The sequence below is a fragment of the Protopterus annectens genome, chromosome 7.part1 (assembly GCF_019279795.1).
Source record: "Protopterus annectens isolate FY-2018-M chromosome 7.part1, PAN1.0, whole genome shotgun sequence".
NCBI classification, from domain to species: domain Eukaryota; kingdom Metazoa; phylum Chordata; order Ceratodontiformes; family Protopteridae; genus Protopterus; species Protopterus annectens.
Genome location: NC_056740.1, coordinates 309,118,378 through 309,139,953, shown reverse-complemented (window position 1 = coordinate 309,139,953; position 21,576 = coordinate 309,118,378). Strand labels below are relative to the sequence as shown.

Sequence of the window (21,576 nt, the reverse complement as noted above, 5' to 3'; positions counted from 1 at the left end):
ATTAACAAAGTCTTGGGTCCTGCGTCAGTTGCTGTCCCTTCTTTCATGACATCAGGTGTCAGGGGTATAAAACATGCAGCCAACGCCATTACATCAGTTTTTCTTGCCCCAGATGTCAGGTGCCCCCTAATGGGGAGCAAATAAATGTAAAAACACAAAGGTATACCTCCACAAAAAGCAAATACACCAAAAAGGCTTTTAAGCATAGTAAAGGAAAGTAGAGGTATAGCCAGAAGGAATTAGGGGGCTGGAGGGAGGGTAACCAGGACTGCAACAGTGAATACACTTGAACATTTACATTTATGGTAAGTGTACACAAATGTACTATGTTCTTCGTGTTTCACTGTTGCAGTCATTGCATTTGGGTAGATTCCCAAAGCTATGGTTGGGAGGAGGAGTTTATATAGCATTAGGGCCAGCTATAAGGCCCTGCAAGAAAGCAGTTGCAAAGCCAGCTCTGGATTTAGAGAAAATTGGCAAATGATAATGTTTGGTGAAAGTATGTACAGAACACCAGGCAGCAGCTTCTAGGATGTCCCTGGTAGGAACACCTCTGAGGAAGGCTGCAGAAGTAGATGCAGCCCTGGTGGAGTGAAAGCTGATCCCCTGGGGGATAGGTTTTCTATGGTGCTTATAGCAGAAATGAATGCAATGGCTTATCCATTTAGAAATGATTTGTTTTGAAACAGCCCTCCCTTCTGCCCCTGCAGCAAATGCTACCAGAAGTTGTTCATATTTTCTTCGAGGTTTAGTCCTGTCCAAGTAGAATCTAAGTTGTCTGTGCACATCCAAGGAATGCAGCATCAGTCTCCCTTTGTTCTGTGGATTGGGAAAGAAGGTTGGCAAATGAATGGACTGATTAAGAGCCACACTGGATACCACTTTGGGCATGAAGGATGGATTGGTTCCCGAGTGACACCCTGTCTACATGAAAGATGATGAAAGGCTCCACTGCCATAAGGGCCTGTAATTCAGTTATCCTGCTAGCTGAAGTGATTGCAAAAAAGGAAAGCTGTTTTCCAAGAAAGAAATTTCAAATCTACAGTAGCAGCTGGCTTGAAAGGAGGTAGAGTGAGTTTCTCCAATACAAAGTTAAGGTCCCAGGCTGGGGTCGGAGCTCTCCTGGGTGGTCTCAAGTTTTTGGCCCCTCTGAGGTACTGCTTGAGCAGAGGATGAGAGAAGAGGGGAGGTTCTGTGTTATAATGAGCTGAAATGGCTGAGGGATGAATTTTAATGGAGGAAAAAGACAGGCCCTTGTGAAGCATCTCAGTTAAGTATTGCAAAATCTGAGGTAAATTGGGCGCTGCTGTGCTCATCCCTTGAGATTGGTTCCAGGCACAGAATCTTTTCCATTTTCAGCATAAGATTTTCTAGTACTAGGTCTCCTTGTCTCTAAGATGACATCCATCACAGGTTTGCTGAAGAATGATAAGGGTGAATTTAAGTGATTAGCCAGGCTGCAACGTTCAATGTTGGAAGCTGAGTGTGCAGAATTTGGTTCTCCTGCTTTGACAGCAGGGAAGGGGTCTGAGGCAGGTGCCATGGAGATAACTGCGAAACACTGCACAGGAGGGGATACCAGTGTTGGTGCGGCCAGTTTGAAGCAGCCAAGATCATCCTTGGTTTGTCCTGTTTAACTTTTAGTAGAACTTTGGAGAGCAGAGGCAGCGAGGGGAAGGCATACACTAGTTTTTCCAGCTGAAGGACAGAGCATCCACTTTCCAGGCTTGTTTGTGGGGAGTCTTTGTGCAAAACTTGTCCAACTGGTAGTTCTGGGGGGAGGCAAATAGATCTATGTCTGGGCTCCCCCATTCACTTGTCAACATGTTGAAAATCCTTGGTTCCAGTTTCCACTCGTGTGGGTCCATGAGGTTTCTGCTTAATACATCTGCCAGTGTATTTAATTTTCCTGGCAGGAATTGAGCTTGTAGGTGCACTTGGTAGCTCAAGGCTGTGTTCCACAATGCCATGGCTAGTCTGCAGAGGGGGTAGGAATGTGTAACCCCCCCCCCACTTGTTTATGTACCACATAACAGTGGTGGTGTCCGTCTTTACCATTAGTTGTCCTGGAAGAATGTAGTCGTTGAAGGCTGTCAGAGCATTCTGTACAGCTAACATTTCTTTTTGATTGATATGTAGGAGCATTTGACTTGGGTTCCATTTGCCCTGAATGCACTTCCCTGCCAGGTGAGCCCTCCATGCATAGTCTGATGCATCTGTTGTTAGGGTTTGGGTGGCAGGGGGCAGTGTGAATGGTAGTCCCTTGTTTTGGTGGCAGGCCTCTGCCCACAACAGGAACTCTAGGCGTAGGCAAGGTATGACAGGAATCACTGTTTCCAGGCTGTCAGAATGTTGACTCCATAGGCTTTTTAGATACCACTGTAGTTTCCTCATATGCAGTCTTGCATATGGAATTAGAAGAATGCAGGAGGCCATCAACCCCAAGGCTTGCAGTATTTGTCTTGCAGATAGCAGTGTTTTTGTGGCCACTTGTTTGAAACAGGTTACCAAATGAATTTGCTTTTCTGGCGTGAGGTAAGCCATCTGGGAAGTTGTATTCAAGCTTGCTTCCAGGAATGTAATTTGTTGACAGGGTACCAGTTGCGATTTCTTTTCGTTTATGGTGTACCCTACACAAGTTAGAACCCTTTTTACAAATGCCAGATGATTCAAAAGTATGCCCTGGCTTTCTGCCTGAATTAGACAATCGTCCAGGTATGGGTATATTTGAATAATTCTTTGCCTGCAAAATGCAATAACTGGAGCCAGGCACTTTGTGAATACCCTGGGCGTAGTAGACACGCCAAAGGGCAGTGCAGAGAACTGATAATGCGTGCAGCCTGCTTTGAAGCGTAGGTATCTTCTGCAAGATTCCCTGATTAGGATGTGCAGGTATGCTTCTTTTAAATGTAGTGTTGCCAACCAGGTGTCTTTGCCTAGCACAGGAAGTAATTGGTGAAGAGTCAGCATCTTGAATTTTGGAATCTCCAGAAAGGTGTTTAGAGTAGAAGGGTCCAGGACTGGACGCCATGATTTGTCTTTTCTGGGTACCAGAAAAAGTCTGGAGTAGAAAGCTTGTCCCTTTTCCTCTTCTGGTACCAGTTGAATAGCCCCCATGACAATAGGGAAAGTACTTGTTTCTCATTCCCTCCAGTAGAGCTCTTTTTAGTGTGTACCTTTAACTCCTAGTGGGCGTGGCTTCAGCATTTAAAAATTGAAGTTATCACCTTAAATGTTTAACAAATACCCATTGACAGAGGTCATATATCAATACAATTGTGCTTGCTATCATGTATGCTTCAAGATAAAATTTTTCCGATACCATGTATGTAACATGGTTTTGGAATTATTAATGCAAATATGAACAGGCAATATTTGACGCCTAGAGGAGCAGTAGGGTGTAACTGCACAAACGCCTGTAGACGTCACTCGGCTGTAATGAGTTCTGCCCACTGATTTGGGGGCAGGTCTGGCCACCCATTTAGTGTTGGCAATGTTTGGAAATGAAATCTGTATCCCTGGGACACTATATTTAAAACCCATTTGTCCTGGGTTATGAGTTCCCAGTTCTTTACATGAAGAGCAGTATTTCCCCCCAAATGGGCGGTCAAAAGATAAGTGCTTGGGAATTTTAAAAGGAAGTCATTGAGACTGTTTACCATACGGAGGTGTCTTGTTATTTCCAGATTTGGAAGTGGAGGCCCCCACTGCTTAGTCCTGAGAGTCTCCTGGGACTGAAACCTGGGTTTTTTGCTGTGTCTGGGTTTGGCTTGAGAAGATATGGAAGGGACTGGAAACGGCTAATTCTTAGTAGGCCAGTACCTACTAAATCTAGGAGGTTGCACTTGTAAAAAATCTTTTACAGTTTGCATAGATTTAGCTTTATCTTCCATCTTTTTAAGAACTTCTTCAGCCTTGTTGCCAAACAGGCAGTCCTGATTTAAAGGAGCATCAAACAATTTAGCTTTAACATGATCAGGCAAAGACTGCTCCTTAAGCCAAGCATGCCTTCTAAGCACAGACCCAGTAACAGCAGCCCTGCAAAAGGTCTCAAAAGAATCAAAACCACATTGCAAAGTATGTTTTCCAACTTGTTCAGCAGAATGCCTTAAGTCCAATAACATGTTGCTGATATTTTAACATATGAAATTGGCAGTTTAAAGCTCTGATTGCCAAGGTTGCAGAAATATAAACCTTTTTACCCCATCTATCCAGCGCCCTGGAGTCTCAATCAGAAGGGGTAGGATTTTTAGGAGTAGAAGCCTTAACGCCCTTAGGCCCCTGAGAAATAGTCTCTGAATCTGCAACAGGATTTTTGAAAAGGAACTTGTGGGACTCAGGAACCCTGTAGTATCTGTCTAGTTTACTACGAGCAGGAGAGGCAGGGAATCAGGGGCCAAACTGGATTCCGAGAAAACATCAACAATGTCTAGTACAGGAGGTATAGCCAAAGGTCTATACTGAGGTAGAAGAAGGAAATCCCTAAGACACTTTTTTGAATCAGAAAATTCCTGGCTTTCCCCGTGAAAATACTCCCTTAAAGTATGTAAAGTTTACCCAAAAGAAAAATCCTCAAGAGGGGAAGCAGAGGGAATAGAATCCTCTGCATCAAAATCCTCATAAGTAGGTATGGACAAATCCAGGTCATCAGAAGAGTCAGAAGAAACAGAATCTTGATCAGAAGATTCATAATCAAGCTCAGCCCTAGGCCTCTTGGGGGGGGGGGGGGGTTGACTACCCCTGATTAGAGTTATTAGATCTTCAGCCATTTTTATCATTTGTTTTTCAGGCATAGGAGCCTGAGCATGTGGCCTGGGCGTCGTTTTTTTTAGACATGGATCAGGATTTAGGCCTTAGTAATGAAGGAGGTGTCGATTTAATATGCAAGTCTGTAGGCCTGAATACACCCTCAGAAGCTGGTGCCTGCACAGCAGCTCCGGACCCATCCAAGGTAGAGACATCTGTGCGTTCCATAGTTGAAGTATCTCGCGGCATACCAGACTCCGAATGGGTCTCAGTAGAGGCCTGCGAATCAGAAGTAGACGGTATCAGGGGCTGCAAAAGCGCCTCACTGAGTACCGGTGAACTGGCGACTGGCTTAGGAGAAGCGTCATCGGCAGTTTTGGACCTCGGGGGCCTGTCTCTGTCTTTATCTTTGCGTTTTTTTCGGAATCCCGGTAGTTGGATGGCTAACCGACGACATTTCTGGATAATTAAACCAAGAACCGAAATATTTAGAGGCAAAAATATACTGATGACAGATAGTGCGCTGACTAAATAAGGCACAAAACCGACAGCAAAGTACGTCGTGGTCAGGGCCTAGGCAAGGAATACAGTATGAATGAAAATCTTTATGAGGTATTTGCTTTCCACAAGTAATGCAATTATTAACTTTTACTGACATCGGAAAGGAGCAAGAAAAAGTTTCCCCAATGGGGTACTTAGCCTTAAGTTGAAGACTTCAGTTCTGAAACTCGAAAACAAAAATTTCAGAAGTCGGCCGACAGGCACTTGTGAACCGCTTCTGCTTCGGGCACCGCACTGCAAGAAAGACTGATGCAATGGCATCGGCTGCATGTTTTATACCCTTGACGACCTGATGTCATGGAAGAAGGGACAGCAACCGACGCAGGACCCAAGACTTAGTTAATCAGGCTGACTGAGGACAATCTGCAAGCAGATTACCCAAATGTAATGTCTGCAACAGTGAAATGCGAAGAACATCCAAGACGCTCTCCTCTGCCATTAATAAACTCTAGAACAGAAGGAAGAAATTGTTGCAGAAAAAGGTAAAGTCCCAAGACTGGAAAAATTCCCTTATTAGCCTCAACAAAAAGTTGAGATCCCTCATCAAAACCTCCAAAGCCAGCTATGAAAACAGAATTGCGATAGACACTAAAAACAACCACAAAGCCAATACCCAGATTTGCTCTGAGTTACTGCACAATGGGTACTTCCTACACTGATCCAATAGATATTGCCAACATACTGGCCGACAGATTCAGTGCCAATTTTACCCCCCCCCCCCCAAAAGGACCAATCTCAATACTGGAAGAATGCCATGCCAGGCACCTAGCATTACTGCAGCACAGGTTAAAGCTGCATGGTCTAAGGCCAAGAACACAGCTTTCATGGGACCCAACAATATCCCTGGCTGTGTTCTACATGAATTACAAAGTGAACTGGCACCACATCTGTGTGCTCTGTTCACTCACACCCTCACCTCAGGCTTTGTCCCTACCGAATGGGCACTGCTACAGTCATCCCTCTCCATAAAGGAGGAGAGACTACAGACCCTGGAAATTATTGTGCCATTAGCCTGACGAGTCTGATATGTAAGGCTATGGAGTGCAGCATCATGGACCGAATTAACAAGGATATAGGGAATCTCCAAACTCTAGATCCCTCATAATTTGCTTTTGTGAAAGGTAGACCATGCCTGCTCAACCTGGTTGACTTCTTTGAGTCAGTCACCAGAGCAGTGGATGAAGGTAAGGCAGTTCATACAGCCTACCTCAATCTGGCCAAGGCCCATCATACCATTCCTCACTCAGGAATTATTGATAAACTCAACAAACTAGGCATCAACCCCTATATCATTAGGTGGGTTGCAAACTGACTCACAGATAGACCCCACAGTGTGAAAGTAGAGGACCCCAAGTCAGACTGCTGACCAGTCACGAGTAGAGTCCCACAGTGATCGATCCTGGGTCCTCTCCTGTTTGGTATCTACTTCGCAGAAACCAGGCCAACACAGAGGGACTCTGGCTGACCAAATTCGCAGATGACTGCAAGCTGGGAGCCATTATTAACTCCCCAAGTGATGCAGACATCCTACAGAAAGGCCTCACTGAGACCAATGACTGGTGTCAAAACCATGGCCTTAAGCTTAATGCCAAAAAATGTGTTATCATCCCCGTTGGGAAAACCTCAGTTCCCACTAATTACCACATCGATGGGAGCCCACTGAACACTGAAGGTGTTATAAGAGATCTGGGAATACAGGTTGACACCAACCTCTCCTTCGACCACCATATTGCCACTGTGGTCAGAAAGTCCTTCTATGTGGCACATCTCATTACCAAGGGTTCTGCATCCAGGAAGAAAGAGGTCATCATTTCTCTACCTTCCCTTATTAGACAAATCATAGAGTATAATGCCCCATTTGGCATGTACCTCACTAGACACTTGCAACAGCTGGAGAGGCCACAAAAGTACCTCACGAAGAGGATCCTAGGCCTTAAACACATGTCCTACATGGACAGACTCAAAAAACTCCAGCTATTCTCTGTCTCATATCATCTAAGAGGCAATCTCTGCTTGTCTTACAAAGCCATGACTGACCCAGCTCTGTTAGAAATGCTACATCTAAAGAAATCCCAAATCCCGCTGCACCACACGTTCCAGAGTCCTCAACATCATTACCACAATCAACAGAACATGCTGGAGGGACAGGGTTCATAACCCAGAAACTGCCCATGCTCTGAAATAGACTTCCCATACATGTCAAGCAGAGCACCTCACTGGCCCTCTTCAAGAGAAATCTTGATGAGTGGATGGGAAATAGAAAGTTCACCCCGGGGATCACTCCAGTGGCTCTACTTGTTAGAAACACTGGAAACGAATGACGGGCGGCACAATGCCAGGACACTTCTATGGGCTAGGCTTGTAAAGGCCCCAGGGCCATTAACCTAGTACACATCAATGAACCTATGAACTTCTTCAGTCCCTTTAGTATCCCTTCTAAACATTAATGACAGAGTAGGGTATATATTTTACAGTGCACCCACCAGTTTAAGAGAGTTAACAAAATGTCAGTCCTTCTCAGCAACTACATTATGCAACACATTCCACATGTCTAAACCTCTCTCTATATATATATATATATATATATATATATATATATATATATATATATATATATAAATAAAATGGGACTGAATTACAGTTGTAGGTTCATAGGTGTTTACCAGGCTAACAATCACAAGGACCTTTTTAAGCTTAGCCTTGCATCCCAAATCCTGACAAGTTCTGGTACCCTTGATAAAAGTAAGCAGGGACTTGGGAGATTAAACATTTACAAGAAGAGGCCTGAGAGATGAAACATTTACAGGTTGACTCTGTCCTTTACAGACATAGGTGCCAAGCCAGGGATGAATTTCCCATTCACCATCCAATTGTCCAAGTTGCACTTGAATTGGGTTAGGGAGGAACTCTGCTTCACATGGATGAGGAGCCTGTTCCAGAGATGGGGTGGTCTCTGGGATACATACCTGTCTCTCCAGCAGGTCCTATTTACATCACAAGTAAGGTTTAAGTCTTCAGAACAGGCAATTCTGGAGCTGTTTGTTTTTTGGATAAGCAGGAGGTCCAGCAGAGTGAAGTCTGACAATGCCCTGTATGCCAGGCATAGATCTCACCTCAACAGCCTGTAGGAGACAATACAGGGATAGGGCCTTGAGGCAGTCTGCACAGGACATTTTACTTACGTATTCTTTTAGTGAGGAACCTCTGTGGATGTTTCAATTGTTGGATATGCCTGGTTAGGTACACACTAAAGGGGGCACTGGACTCAATGATAGGACTGATGAAAGCCGAATAAAGTGGAACAATGACTTCCTTGGACCTAGATGCCATGATGCCACACTTTTGTAAAGTTACGCAGTACAGAATGATTTCCTCATTACTGTAGACACGTTATACTCAAAGGTTAGAATACTGTCTATGTGAGTCCCTAAGTCCCTGACTACTGGGTCAACTCTAAGCTGTGTGTCATCAATATGACAATTACCAAAGGGTGGATGACTTCTCGAAGGACACTATTATGCATTTCTTGGACTTAGTTTTAGTCCATGGCTCTGACATCAGTTGTTTGTCTGTGTTGGTCCTTCCTGGAGAACATGTGTTGGTGTGGGACATTTATTCACTAATTTCACAACATCGTTGGCTTTCTTCATGACCATATCCCTCTCCCAACACAAGTCTCTGGTTCAAAAACCATAATACTCCTGATTATTCTAGTCAGCTCCTTTTTTCTGTTGCTTAAGCATTTTTATTTGGAACAATGTAAAAGGCTTCACTAGCAAAGTCTCGATATGGCCTTTACTTGTTTACTGACAGTAACAGAGTCCCCTTCTGCTTGACAGCTCTAGCTTTGTTGGTTAAAACTTTTTTTTTAATTTTCTCCTTGGCCGTTCTGTAGCCAAAAATGTATTTTATCCTTAAGGAAAAAATATTCTGAAGACAGCTGTCTGTGTCAGCTTGAAGCTCACACTTATATCTTGACATTCCCCTGATTGCTGGGATAAACCTGCCTCTCTTCTGCCTGATTTACCGTAAATAATTTTCCACAAACACTCTCTCTGGTGTCCCTAAATTTTTTACATATTTTTCCTTTCTGCTACAATTTTGTCAGGAGTACCTCTTCTGCTGGCATGACTGCATTTTTACTAATATAGGTCTTGGCTGCCTTCCCATCGACAGGTTTGAAGCACACGCATGATGTGTCCTTTCAATTAACACATCCTGGTGTGGAACACCAGACCAACTGCCTACCTTCTTACTTATTTTCATAAAATTAATACACTCGCCCCCCTCCAGTTTCTCTGGTATAGCATAAAATCACGTTTTCTCTCTTCTAATGCCATTTTTTTAAATCAGCTCTTCCAAATAGCCAACCATTGCTTCATTTCAGCCACTGATTTTAGCAGTTTTATCTGCTCGTCTGAATAGGTAAAGTGTCTACTGTTTCCAGCCTTTTATTATTTGACTGTATTCATTTCTTCAGTGTAACTTATTTTAAACACTTTTAATTGACTTTGACTTATTTTTCCTTTAAATTAATGGAAACCATCTCCTGTACCAAAGCTGAAACTTGAACTGCTTTTTGGTAAATCGCTGCAAGATGCAGGTTTCTCTTCTCCTTCTGTAGCGAATTTTCTTCAAATATTTTCTTTATTGGCTTACAGACAGGGTGGCAACTTGCCAGTAACTGAATTTTATCCAGTTAGACAAGTTTCATTTTTTCACAACTGCAGTTTTCAAAATGGGTCAACTTGCCTGCATGAAATTCTTACTCCACAATTCTTCATAACAGATATAGTATGCCACATTGTCTTTTCATTCATTCACTTCCAAATGTAAAAGTATTTGCTTCCTCATAGCTACCTAAATTTTGCTATATTCCAGCTTTACTGCTTGCTCTATTCTTAATGTATGCACTTTTTGTTTTAAAAAAGAATAGTCTCTGTCCATTTCTCTGTCTGCATCACCTGAGAAACGTTTTGGTCTACCCATCACAGGTTGTTAATTACACAGTGGGGTAAGTGACCAAGGCTCCAAAAATCAATAATTAGACCTGGAAGCAGTAAGAGTAAACATGGGCTTGAGACAGCTGGCAGCACTTCCAGAAGGTAGTGGGAGTTAAAAAAAAGGCCCAGACATGCAAATCCAGTCACTGTTTCCACAGCCCAGTGCCAGCTGGAATAAGCTTTATTAAGAGTGTGTATTGGTTTTGCAGGAATACAATTTTAGAGTATAAAAATGTAAAATCCAAATCCTTGCTGTCTTCTTCTCAACCTGTGGGCTACTAGATTCAAGGCACCATAGCAGAAGCTTTAGCACCGAAGCTCCACCGCCTCTCCCATATTGCTCTGCACGTAAGTTTTCCCTACTATATATGACCTGCACATACAGAGTTCCCCTAAAAGGGACTGAAGAAAGGACATAAAGGGTCTCCACAACAGACTTCGGACTGGCCTGCAAGATCTACAAAGATACACATATACCAGTGACAATTTGGAAGAGAGACAGAGGAAGGGGTGGTTGACATGGATGGAAGATGATGACATGGATTTAGCGTTATGGTACGCACATAATTTTTCTATCTAATGTTGTCTTTTCTGTCCATCTCAACCTGTGGGAGAGAATCCTCAGCCAGAAAGAAAGGGTGATAAAGAATATTCAGCAAAATGGTGAAGCCAAAAGATGTCCTATACCTGGACTGAATGTCAAGTTTATAATGAGACACAAAGGTATGGAAATTAATACCATGTAGTTGCCGCATAAATATCATCTAAGGAAGCATGACCAAAGAAGGCAACTGAGGTAGCAACTGTCGTACTAGAGTGGGCCCTTGGCTTGACAGGTAAAGATGCACCTTTTCTTGGAACAAAAGATACGCAATCAGAAAGCCTTCTTGACAAGGTCACCTTGAAGACTGGATTCCCAAATTTATCTCTACAGAAGGAGACCAAACGTTGATCTGACTTTCTGAAATATCAGGTCCTGTCCAAACAGAATCTCAATTGGTCTCAATGGGGGTCTAAACAATGAAGCATATATTTACCTTTATTACTGAAATTCAGAAAGAAAAAAAATGGCAATTAAATTGATTGGTTCAGATTAGACACAGAGGTCACCTTGGGCTATAAAGAAGGATTTGTCCACAAACAAACTATGCTTTTATGAAAGATAAGGCAGAGAAGGATGCAAGACAAGACTCAAACTCTTCTGGATGAAGTGACTGCACTAAAGAGTGTTTTCCAAAAATGAAGTTTAAAGTCTATAAAAGCTGCTGGCTTGAAAAGGGCCCTGGTCAAGGGTTGAAGTAGAGGAGACAAATCCCAAGAAGGAATCGGATCCCTTACTGGAGATCTGAACAAAAATGTGCTCTTCAAAAAAGCTAAGATAATTTCAGAGACGCAACAGTTACATTGACCTATGTGAAAATTTGAGACTGCTGCCAGCTGAACCTTGACATAAGGGTAGCTGAGCCCAGACTGGAAAAGCTCAGCTAGAAAGCCTAAAATTGCACCAAAGGAGCAGAAAGAGGATAATTCCCAAGACCATAGAAGTGTCGCACAAAGAATCTTTTCCACTTACTTACATAAAGCTTTCCTGGTAGAGGACTTCTGAAAAGAGGAAACGATATGCTCAACTCTCTAAGAAAGTTTGGGATCTTTGGCCATCACTGGAAGTGGAGAAACCATGAGGTCAACTCAAGGGATCTGAAATTTAGGTGAGTCTGGCCTCAGGAATGGGATATCAAATCTGGAACAGGATCCAGAACCCAAGGATGGAGCAACAGGTGAGGCCACAGGAAGGGGAGCCATACTTGCCTGGGCCAGAAGGGGGCTATAAGTATTATAGTTGCGCTGCAATGGTCAGCTATCTGAGGAAACTTGATTATCTTGACTATTAAGGGCACTAGAGGGTAAGCATACAGGAGATACGGGGGGGGGGTCAAGCAAGTATCCCACAGTGACTGCCCCTTGGGAAGGAAAAGAGCCAAAAATCTACTGCATTTGGTGTTGAAGGGGGTCGCAAAGAGGCTGCAGCATGGCTGATTCCAGTGGCTGACAGTATGTGCCAAGACTGGCAGACCAAAGGACCCCTCATGGAGCATAAGAATGTTCCAGCTGAGACTGCCCACTAGAATTCTGGATCTCACCAGGATGTACATTACTATCAGATAGCAGCCTCTCGACACAGGTGATGAGATCAGACTCTCCCTTGCCTGTTTATGTACTAAACCACTGCCATGTTATCTGTCTGCATGGCTATCATACCTTTGGGAAGCAGTCTTGAAAAGCCTGCAGTGATTGCAGAAATTCCCTTTTCTACAAAACATTGATGTGAAGATGGGCCTCAAAAGAATCAGGTACCTTCCCCTCCACCCACCACCAAAGGAAGAAAATATTTATGGTCACCGTGGCCTTGGGCTAAGGGAAATCAAATGGACAACCTATACAAACCTGATCTGACATCAGCCACCAAAAGATGTGCTGATGGCAACTGTTGGTAAGATGAACTGGAAAGGTCCCTGGATGAGTTGTACGACATCAATGAAATGAAACTCCACTGAAGATCATTCATAGAGAGACAGGCTAGAGGGACAAGAACAATCCAAGAACATGAAAGACCAAGTAAGCTAGTGGCCTCTGAAATAGCAAAACTTGACTAGCCTAAAGTCGTAGAGATAATAACCTAAAGGGAGGTAGTCTAGTAATCTGACTGGTGGTATCCAGATGGCATCCAATAAACTCATGAGCTTGAACAATTTCAAGGTTGGACTTTTTGAAACTGACTGTAATGCCCAAGGACAAGCATAAATGGAGTAAAAAGTCCCCCCCCCCCAATAAACAATGCCCTTGAGGTCTCTGTAAGGAGTCAGTCATCCCAGTAAGGAAAGACTTGGAAGAAAGGCTCCATTAAAGTTACTCCCCTCCCTCAGGGGGACCCATTCACCTGATGCTTCTTGGGAAAACTGTTGCAATCTGTAGAAGTGCAGCTTTTTTCCACCCCTTTGGTTTCTAAAGGAGGTCCTCTGAGGGGTGGACAAACGCACTCCCACAGCAAGCAAAGTTTTACCTTCTTGCTCGCTCCTAGTCACTGTATCTTTAAATCTGAAGCCAAATAAGGTGGAGCCATCAAAAGGGGACATTAAGAAAGGATGCCTTAAAGAAGTCTGCAAAATTGTACAGGCATATCCAGACATGATGGCGAATTGCAATGCCTGTGCCTGCCATGTGTGGCATACCATCTGGTGAATTTTTAAAAAGCCACATGAAATTGTTCAAGATAGATTGCATGGTGGCCAATTGAGTCTACAAAGTCTTGTCAGACTCCATTAAAGGTTGAAATGCCATTAACTAGAACTGCCAGAGATCAAGTCTCTCTGAAGTCTAGTCAAATATGCCCTAGAGTTCAGTGCACACAAGGCAAAGGAGGTTGAAGCAAACATGCACTTTTTGATATGGTCAAATGCAAACGACTCTCTGTTCAGGAGCATGAACAGAGACACCCACCTCACAGATATCCATTCTTGTGTCTGTAACAACCGTAATAGTATATACAGCAGCACCTTTATTCCAGAAGAACCTATCCTTTAGCAGAACCAAATCTTTGCCAAGTTTGAGTGGTATGGGCAACCACAATGGGTTCTATCAAAGCCCTCTGGGACTTTAGGACAATAAAAGCATCTGGAGGTGGTACCACCAAGACGTGGATGCGCCTGCACCAAAGGCCTCAAGAAAGATAAACTCCTCCAGTGACAGGGCTTTGGCGGTCAACCACCCTGTAGTCTCATCAATTCTAAGAGATCACCAAAAGAGATGTCATCCCAGTGGGGTATTTAGAGGAACCTTCCCCTTCACTGAGGTCAGAATACTCTGTCAAGGATTCTTCATGGGAATCCAAATGCTTCCTCTTGCACTAGTTTTTATGCACCTCCTCAAAGGGGACAAAGAAGCACTAGGGAAGCCCAGAGTCTACGGCTGCTTGAAGCCCTTGGGTATGGGCTATCCTTGAACAAGTTCATGAGACACCAAGGCTGCTGAAGGACAAGAAGAACTGGATGGATCAGACACCACATATGTTAAGCAAGTCTCTGATCAAGACAAAATTCTCTCCAGGAAATTGAACACTAAGGTCAGATGACTGGGAATGAACCCCCACCCAATCCACAGACCTACAAAAGGTCCACATTCCTTTCACCAAACTGGATGGGCCCAACACAGAGACCTAAGCCAAGCTGTCCAAAGTCAATGCACCCAGATGCAATTAAAGCTCTGTTAACCTCAGAGTCAGCCCTAACCTACGGTCCACAGTTCTGATCATATGACTCCCAGATGCAAACTGCTCCAAAGGCACTACAGTAGAGAAAATCAAGAAGGTGGTCTGTGCTGAAGGCATCCAAGTTGATGGCACCAACTCAGAAGCAATATGGGTGGGCATCTGATTCAGGATCACCAGTGCTGAAGGAAGGACCACAGGAAAAAAACACTAGAAAAGAGGCAGGCTGTGCAATTCTTTCCAACCTCAGATCCCCAAGTCTACGTGAGCCTTCAAATAAAGGATTGCATTAACATGACTAAATTGGATTCAATAAGACTTCTAGTGGACCTTGAGGACTTAACAGAAGAGGCTGCTGACATTGGCTTACCAGGCTGGTGCACAGGAATTTCCTCCTCATGGAACATGATAGGAGATGCCTAGGCCAAAGTAGGGGAGGGTTCAGGGGAAAAATTCAGATCCAGAATGACTACTACAAAAGGGGAGTGGAGTCGATCTGACAGAGTTGCAAGTAGAAAACGGCCAGAAATATCTTAGAACACAGACCTAACCGGCTCCAACACCAGACCTGATTAAATGCAGTGATCGGTACTGATGTGGCACCAACACACCCATGTCCTGAACAGAAGACAGTGATAGCCTTGGGACTTTCAGCTCTGTTTCATTCTTAGGATAACATTTAATAGGCTGATTCTTGACCTCATTTTCTCTTTCTTTACATTTTCCTTTTCTTTTTCTCTCTTATCTTTTTTCTTTGACCTTGTCTCTCTTCTTCACACCCAAACATTTGGAAGTAGAAGGGGATGAAGGAGGAAGCATTCCCTTCAAGGAAAATTTGTCCCTCCAGTCAGCCAGTGCTCTAGTCCCCAACCCCATACAAAGCCAGACAGTAAATGTCTAGGTATATCACCTCCTAAATGTTATACACAGAGATCATGTAGGTCTTGGGGGTCAACTTATGGCCACACCCCAATACTTTTTAAACCCCGAAATCATATCCATGGCTAAGAACACAGCACATCAGAAACAATACTAACTATGAAAGTACTGAAGTATCAAAAAAGGCTATAACTTTACTAAGTATATAAATATCTAAATATCAATAAATTATAACTGTGTCTCTGTCTCTCTCTATATATATATATATATATATATACACACACACACACACACACACACACACACACACACATATATATATAGATATATACACACACACACACACACACACACACACACACACACATTATATTATATATAAAAACACAGATACACATATGTATTAGTGCTTTAGATGAACCCAGCCACTGGGGATGCACAAGCCAATGCATTTCTTTGTGCTGGTCCCAAGCCCGGATAAATGGGGAGGGTTGCGTCAGGAAGGGCATCCGGTGTAAAACTTTGCCACAACTTTTCACGCAGTCACCAGTTACTATTTACATACCGGATCAGTCGAGGCCCGGGTTAACAACGACCACCACCAGTACTGTTAGCCAACAGGGTGCTGGCGGAAATTGGGCTACTGTTGGCCAAAGGAGGAGAAGAGGTGGAAGGCATGGCCGAAGGCAGGAAGAGAGGAGAAAGGCTAGGACTGTGGTAGTGAGGGTTGGAACTTTGAATGTTGGTAGTATGACTGGTATAGGGAGAGAGCTAGCTGATATGATGGACAGAAGGAAGGTTGGTATATTGTGTGTGCAAGACACCAGATGAAAGGGAAGTAAGGCTAGGTGTATCGGCGGTGGGTTCAAATTATTTTATCATGGTGTGGATGGGAGGAGAAATGGTGTAGGAGTTATTCTGAAGGAACAGTATGCGAAAAGTGTTTTGGAGGTGAAAAGAGTGTCGGATAGAGTGGTGTTTATGAAGCTGGAAATTGATGGTGTAATGATGAATGTTGTTAGTGCATATGCTCCACAAGTTGGGTGTGCAATGGATGAGAAAGAAAAATTTTTGGAGTGAATTGGATGAAGTGGCGATGACTGTACCCAAGGGTGAGAGAGTGGTGATTGGAGCAGATTTCAATGGGTATGTTGGTGAAGGGAACAGAGGGGATGAGGAAGTGATGGGTAGGTATGGTGTTAAACAAAGGAATACAGAAGGTCAGATGGTAGTGGATTTTGTGAAAAGGATGGACATGGCTGTGGTGAATATGTATTTTAACAAGAGGGAGGAGCATAGGGTGACATACAAGAGTGGAGGAAGATGCACACAGGTGGATTATACCCTATGTAGGAGGGCCAGTTTGAAGGAGATTGGAGACTGTAAAGTGGTGACCAGAGAAAGTGTAGTTAGGCAGCATAGGATGGTGGTTTGTAGGATGATGTTGGTGATCAAGAAGAGGAGAAGGAGTGTGAGGGCAGCACCAAGGATCAAATGGTGGAAATTGAAAAAGGGTAATTGTGAGGTGGTGTTCAGGAATGAGTTAAGGCAGGCACTGGGTGGCAGTGAAGAGTTACCAAATAGCTAGGTAACTACAGCAGAGCTAGTAAGGGAGACGGCTAGAAAGGTGCTTGGTATCACATCTGGACAGAGGAAGGACGACAAGGAGACATGGTGGTGGAATGAGGAAGTACAGGAGAGTATACAGAGAAAGAGGTTGGCAAAGAAGAAGTGGGATCGTCAGAGAGATGAAGAAAGTAGACAGGAGTATAAGGAGATGAGGTGCATGGCAAAGAGAGAAGTGGTGAAGGCTAAGGATAAGGCATATGAAGAGTTGTATGAAAGGTTGGACACTAAGGAGGGAGAAAAGGACCTGTACCGATTGGCTAGACAGAGAGACCGAGCTAGGAAAGATGTGCAGCAGGTAAAGGTGATAAAGGATAATGAGGGAAACATGCTCACAAGAGAGGAGAGTGTGTTGAGGAGATGGAAAGAGTACTATTTGGGGTTGATGAATGAAGAGAATGAGAGGGAGAGAAGGTTGGATGATGTAGGGATAGTGAATCATGAAGTGCAATGGATTAGCAAGGAGGAAGTAAGGATAGCTATGAAGAAAATTAAGAATGGAAAGGCTGTTGGCCCAGATGACATACCTGTGGAAGCATGGAGGTGTTTAGGTGAAATGGCAGTGGAGTTTTTAACCAGATTGTTTAATGAAATCTTGGAAAGTGAGAGGATGCCTGAGGAATGGAGAAAAAATGTTTTGGTACCGATTTTTAAGAATAAGGGTGATGTGCAGAGTTGTAGTAACTACAGAGGGATTAAACTGATCAGTCACAGCATGAAGTTATGGGAAAGAGTAGTGGAAGCAAGGTTAAGAAGGGACGTGATGATTAGTGATCAGCAGTATGGTTTCATGCCGGGAAAGAGCACTACAGATGCGATCTTTGCTCTGAGAGTGTTGATGGAGAAGTACAGAGAATGTCAGAAGGAGTTGCACTGTGTGTTTGTGGACATAGACAAAGCATATGACAGTGTGCCTAGAGAGGAGTTGTGGTATTGTATGAGGAAGTCAGGAGTGTCAGAAAAGTATGTAAGAGTGGTACAGGATATGCACGAGGGTAGTGCGACAGCGGTGAGGTCTGCGGTGGGATTGATGGATGCGTTTAAGGTGCAGGTGGGGTTACATCAAGGATCAGCTCTGAGCCCTTTCTTATTTGCAATGGTGATGGACAGGTTGACAGACAAGATCAGACAAAAGTCCCCGTGGACTATGATGTTTGCAGATGACATTGTGATCTGTAGTGAGAGTAGGGAACAGGTGGAGGAGACCCTGGAGAGATGGAGATATGCTCTAGACAGAAGAGGAATGAAGGTCAGCAGGACTAAGACAGAATACAGGTGTGTGAATGAGAGGGAGGATAAAGGAATGGTGAGGATGCAAGGAGTAGAGGTGGCGAAGGTGGATGAGCTTAAATACTTGGGGTCAATAGTTCAGAGTAACGGTGAGTGTGGAAGGGAGGTGAAGAAGAGAGTACAGGCAAGATGGAGTGGGTGGAGAAAAGTGTCAGGAGTGATTTGTGACAGACGAGTACCTGTAAGAGTGAAAGGGAAGGTCTACAAGAGGGTAGTGAGACCAGCTATGTTATATGGGTTGGAGACAGTGGCATTAACAAAAAGGCAGGAGTTTGAGCTGGATGTGGCAGAATTAAAGATGTTAAGATTTGCACTGGGTGTGACGAGGGTGGACAGGATTAGGAATAAGTATATTAGAGGGTCAGCCCAGGTTGGAAGGTTTGGAGACAAAGCCAGAGAGGCACGATTACGTTGGTTTGGTCATGTGCTGAGGAGGGATGCTGAGTATATTGGGAAAAAGATGCTAAGGATGAAGCTACCAGGTAACAGGAAGAGGAAGGCCTAAGATAAGGTTTATGGATGTGGTGAGAGAGGACATGCAGGTGGTTGGTGTGACAGAGCAAGATGCAGAGGACAGGAAGAAATGGAAACAGGTGATCTGCTGTGGCGACCCCTAAAGGGAGCAGCCGAAAAAAGATGATTAGCGCTTTAGATGAAAGCATAACAATCAGCTGTGTACATATATAAATATAGCCAAGGCTTTTAAATCTCTACCTCATTTAGTTATATATAGGACTATGGTTAACACCATCATTAACACATACATTAAAAGTTGGATTTTATCTTGGCTATATGAAAACTGCAATCAGCTGTTACTTATTGTAAAAATTTGGAGCTTCTACCACTCACTGTTGGTGTTCCACTGTGATAGGTTTTTGGTCCCATTTTGTTTAACATTGCTTTTGCAACTCTTCCAAAAAAATAAACATTGTTGGAATAGCAAATATGCAGACAGTCTGAAGACTGATTTTATTATCATCAAAGTTGCCACCTTAATCGTCAATAATTACATATACATTAGAAATTAGCATTTGGGCTGATATCATCAGTCAAACATTTAACAAAGATAAATGCTCAGTAATGTACTTTGGAAAGCCAAAGGTTGGTTATCAAATTTACCTCTCATCATCAGCCTTAAAATTATTACAGGTTTTCAAGGATTTGGTTGCTCTGATTGTTGAAAACATTCTTCAGAAAATATGCAGATGCAATAAAATATAAAACTATGAGACAACTTAGGGCTATGACTAAGAATACTAAAAGAAGGGACAGTAGATATTTGACTATGTTGTACGCTACCTTAAAGTATAATAATGCAAACTGTATTTATAACGAGTCATCTTAAAAGTCTTTAGAGTGCAAAGAAGATTTACCAAAAAAATAATTCCAATAAAACATACAGGTTATTAGGAAAGGTAACTTGCATACTTTACATTATTGTTACATTAGTAGAAAATATTGCTTGCACACAAGGTATTCCATGATGGGTTTCTACAAGTACACATAAATATAAAAATATATTAAGGTAGAGTTTCCTCAAGACGTAATAAATTAAAACAGCACGTGGATTCATTTAATACTAGGTTAAGACAAACCCTCATTAGTTTATAACTTCCAGCTCTTATGAACAGAATTCCTATAGGGATTAGATTTTTAAATGATCTGGATTCACTTGAAATAAATCTTTAAAATGGGTTGGGGATTTATGTTACAACCCAAATCTAGAGGAATACAAGCTCCTCAATGGTGTTTGACAGAACACTGTAATGGAGGCGCTGTGGTGCAGTGGTTAATGTTGTCGCTTCAAAGCTAGAGGTTGCCTGGTTTGATTCTCAGCTGGGGTGTCTTCTATGCGGAGTCTGCCTGTCCTCCCTACATTCATGTGGGTTTCCTCCCACATTACAAAGATATGAGTCTGGAACATTTCTCCCCAGGCCTCTGCTGAAAATAGGCTCTGTCCTAGTCGAACTTTCCCAGTCAACAAATGTTAAATAAAATAAATATACTTATGAATTTACATTAGGATCTGTTGTACCTTCACAAATCAAATAACCCCACAAATATCAGAGCAAGGGAACCAAATCAATAAAACAGGATTGGAGGAGAAATTCACTACTCAGCACTTCCCTCACTTATGGAGCAGACTGACTAAACCCCCCCTCTGGTAGATAAAACAGTGTGATACACTATCTTCCTTCATATGGGACCTGGAAAACTGGATGGGAATTCATAAATTCACCACAGGCATGACTGGCCTAGTCCTCCTTGAGAGAAGAGGTACAATCTACAGTGGGCAATGACAAGGTGTAATGATCACAAAACACATTAGTCTTGAACTTTCTATGAATAATAACCATTAAAAAGCATTCCTACTTATTTGCATGCTTCTGTACTACTGTAATACCTACATTCTGAAACAACATTACATGAATCTGTGAGAAAAGTGGTTTAGTTTTCAAGAAGTTTTAAATTTCATCCTCAATTAAAAAAAAAACATGAGAAATGTAAACAAATAATGCATCAGTCCCTTTAGATCTCCACGTAGAAGACAAAGTAACAAAGTGAACATACAGCCAAGATTCACTGCTTACCTCTGTCCTCAAGCTTGTGTTCTCTACTTGTTGGATCAATGACCAGAATGGAAAACTGCTGCATCCTGGTACTGAGAGGCTCTGAGGGCTGCTGGTAGCCCGGAACTGCAGCTGACCAAGAAAAGAACAAATAAAATAAATGGCCTCCAATACCAATGAAAATCCATGCAGACATTCAACACTTTATCTAGCCTTAAATTAAAAACTGCAGACTGCAAAAGATACGTAAATAGCCCATGCAACAACTCCCAGTTAACAGGAAAAGATGCTAATCTTAGCTAAGATATAGGAAGTTCATATGACTACATATAACAATGCTTACAAATAAATGCCTTGCATTTACCCCCTCCCCCCAAATCAGTCTTGGATTTTTCCACTGTATTTGAGTACATTCGCTCAATACAGCAGGACAGTTGCGAAGTGGTCATTGTTGCTAAATCACAGAATGTGGTTCTCCACTTCAGCACTCATGGTAATGCCTTTTGTGTGAGGTCTACATATTCCCTGATGTCTATGACAGTTTTCACTGGGAGCACTATTTCCTCCAATTTTCTTAAGAGTGGGCTGGCAAGCATCTAAAATGCCTGTAAGCATATGTGCCATGTGAAATTAAATG

At 42.9% G+C, this 21,576-nt stretch overlaps 1 protein-coding gene across 1 annotated transcript in view; it reads right to left on the bottom strand.

Annotated features, from left to right (window-relative positions):
- The window catches only part of USP19 (ubiquitin specific peptidase 19), a 3,461,697-nt gene that overhangs the window by 1,028,502 nt on the left and 2,411,619 nt on the right, over nt 1-21,576 (bottom strand). The window contains exon 19 of the mRNA XM_044078491.1: nt 20,961-21,071. Within this exon, the coding sequence (XP_043934426.1) occupies nt 20,961-21,071 (111 nt within the window). The remainder of the gene's footprint in view (nt 1-20,960; nt 21,072-21,576) is intronic.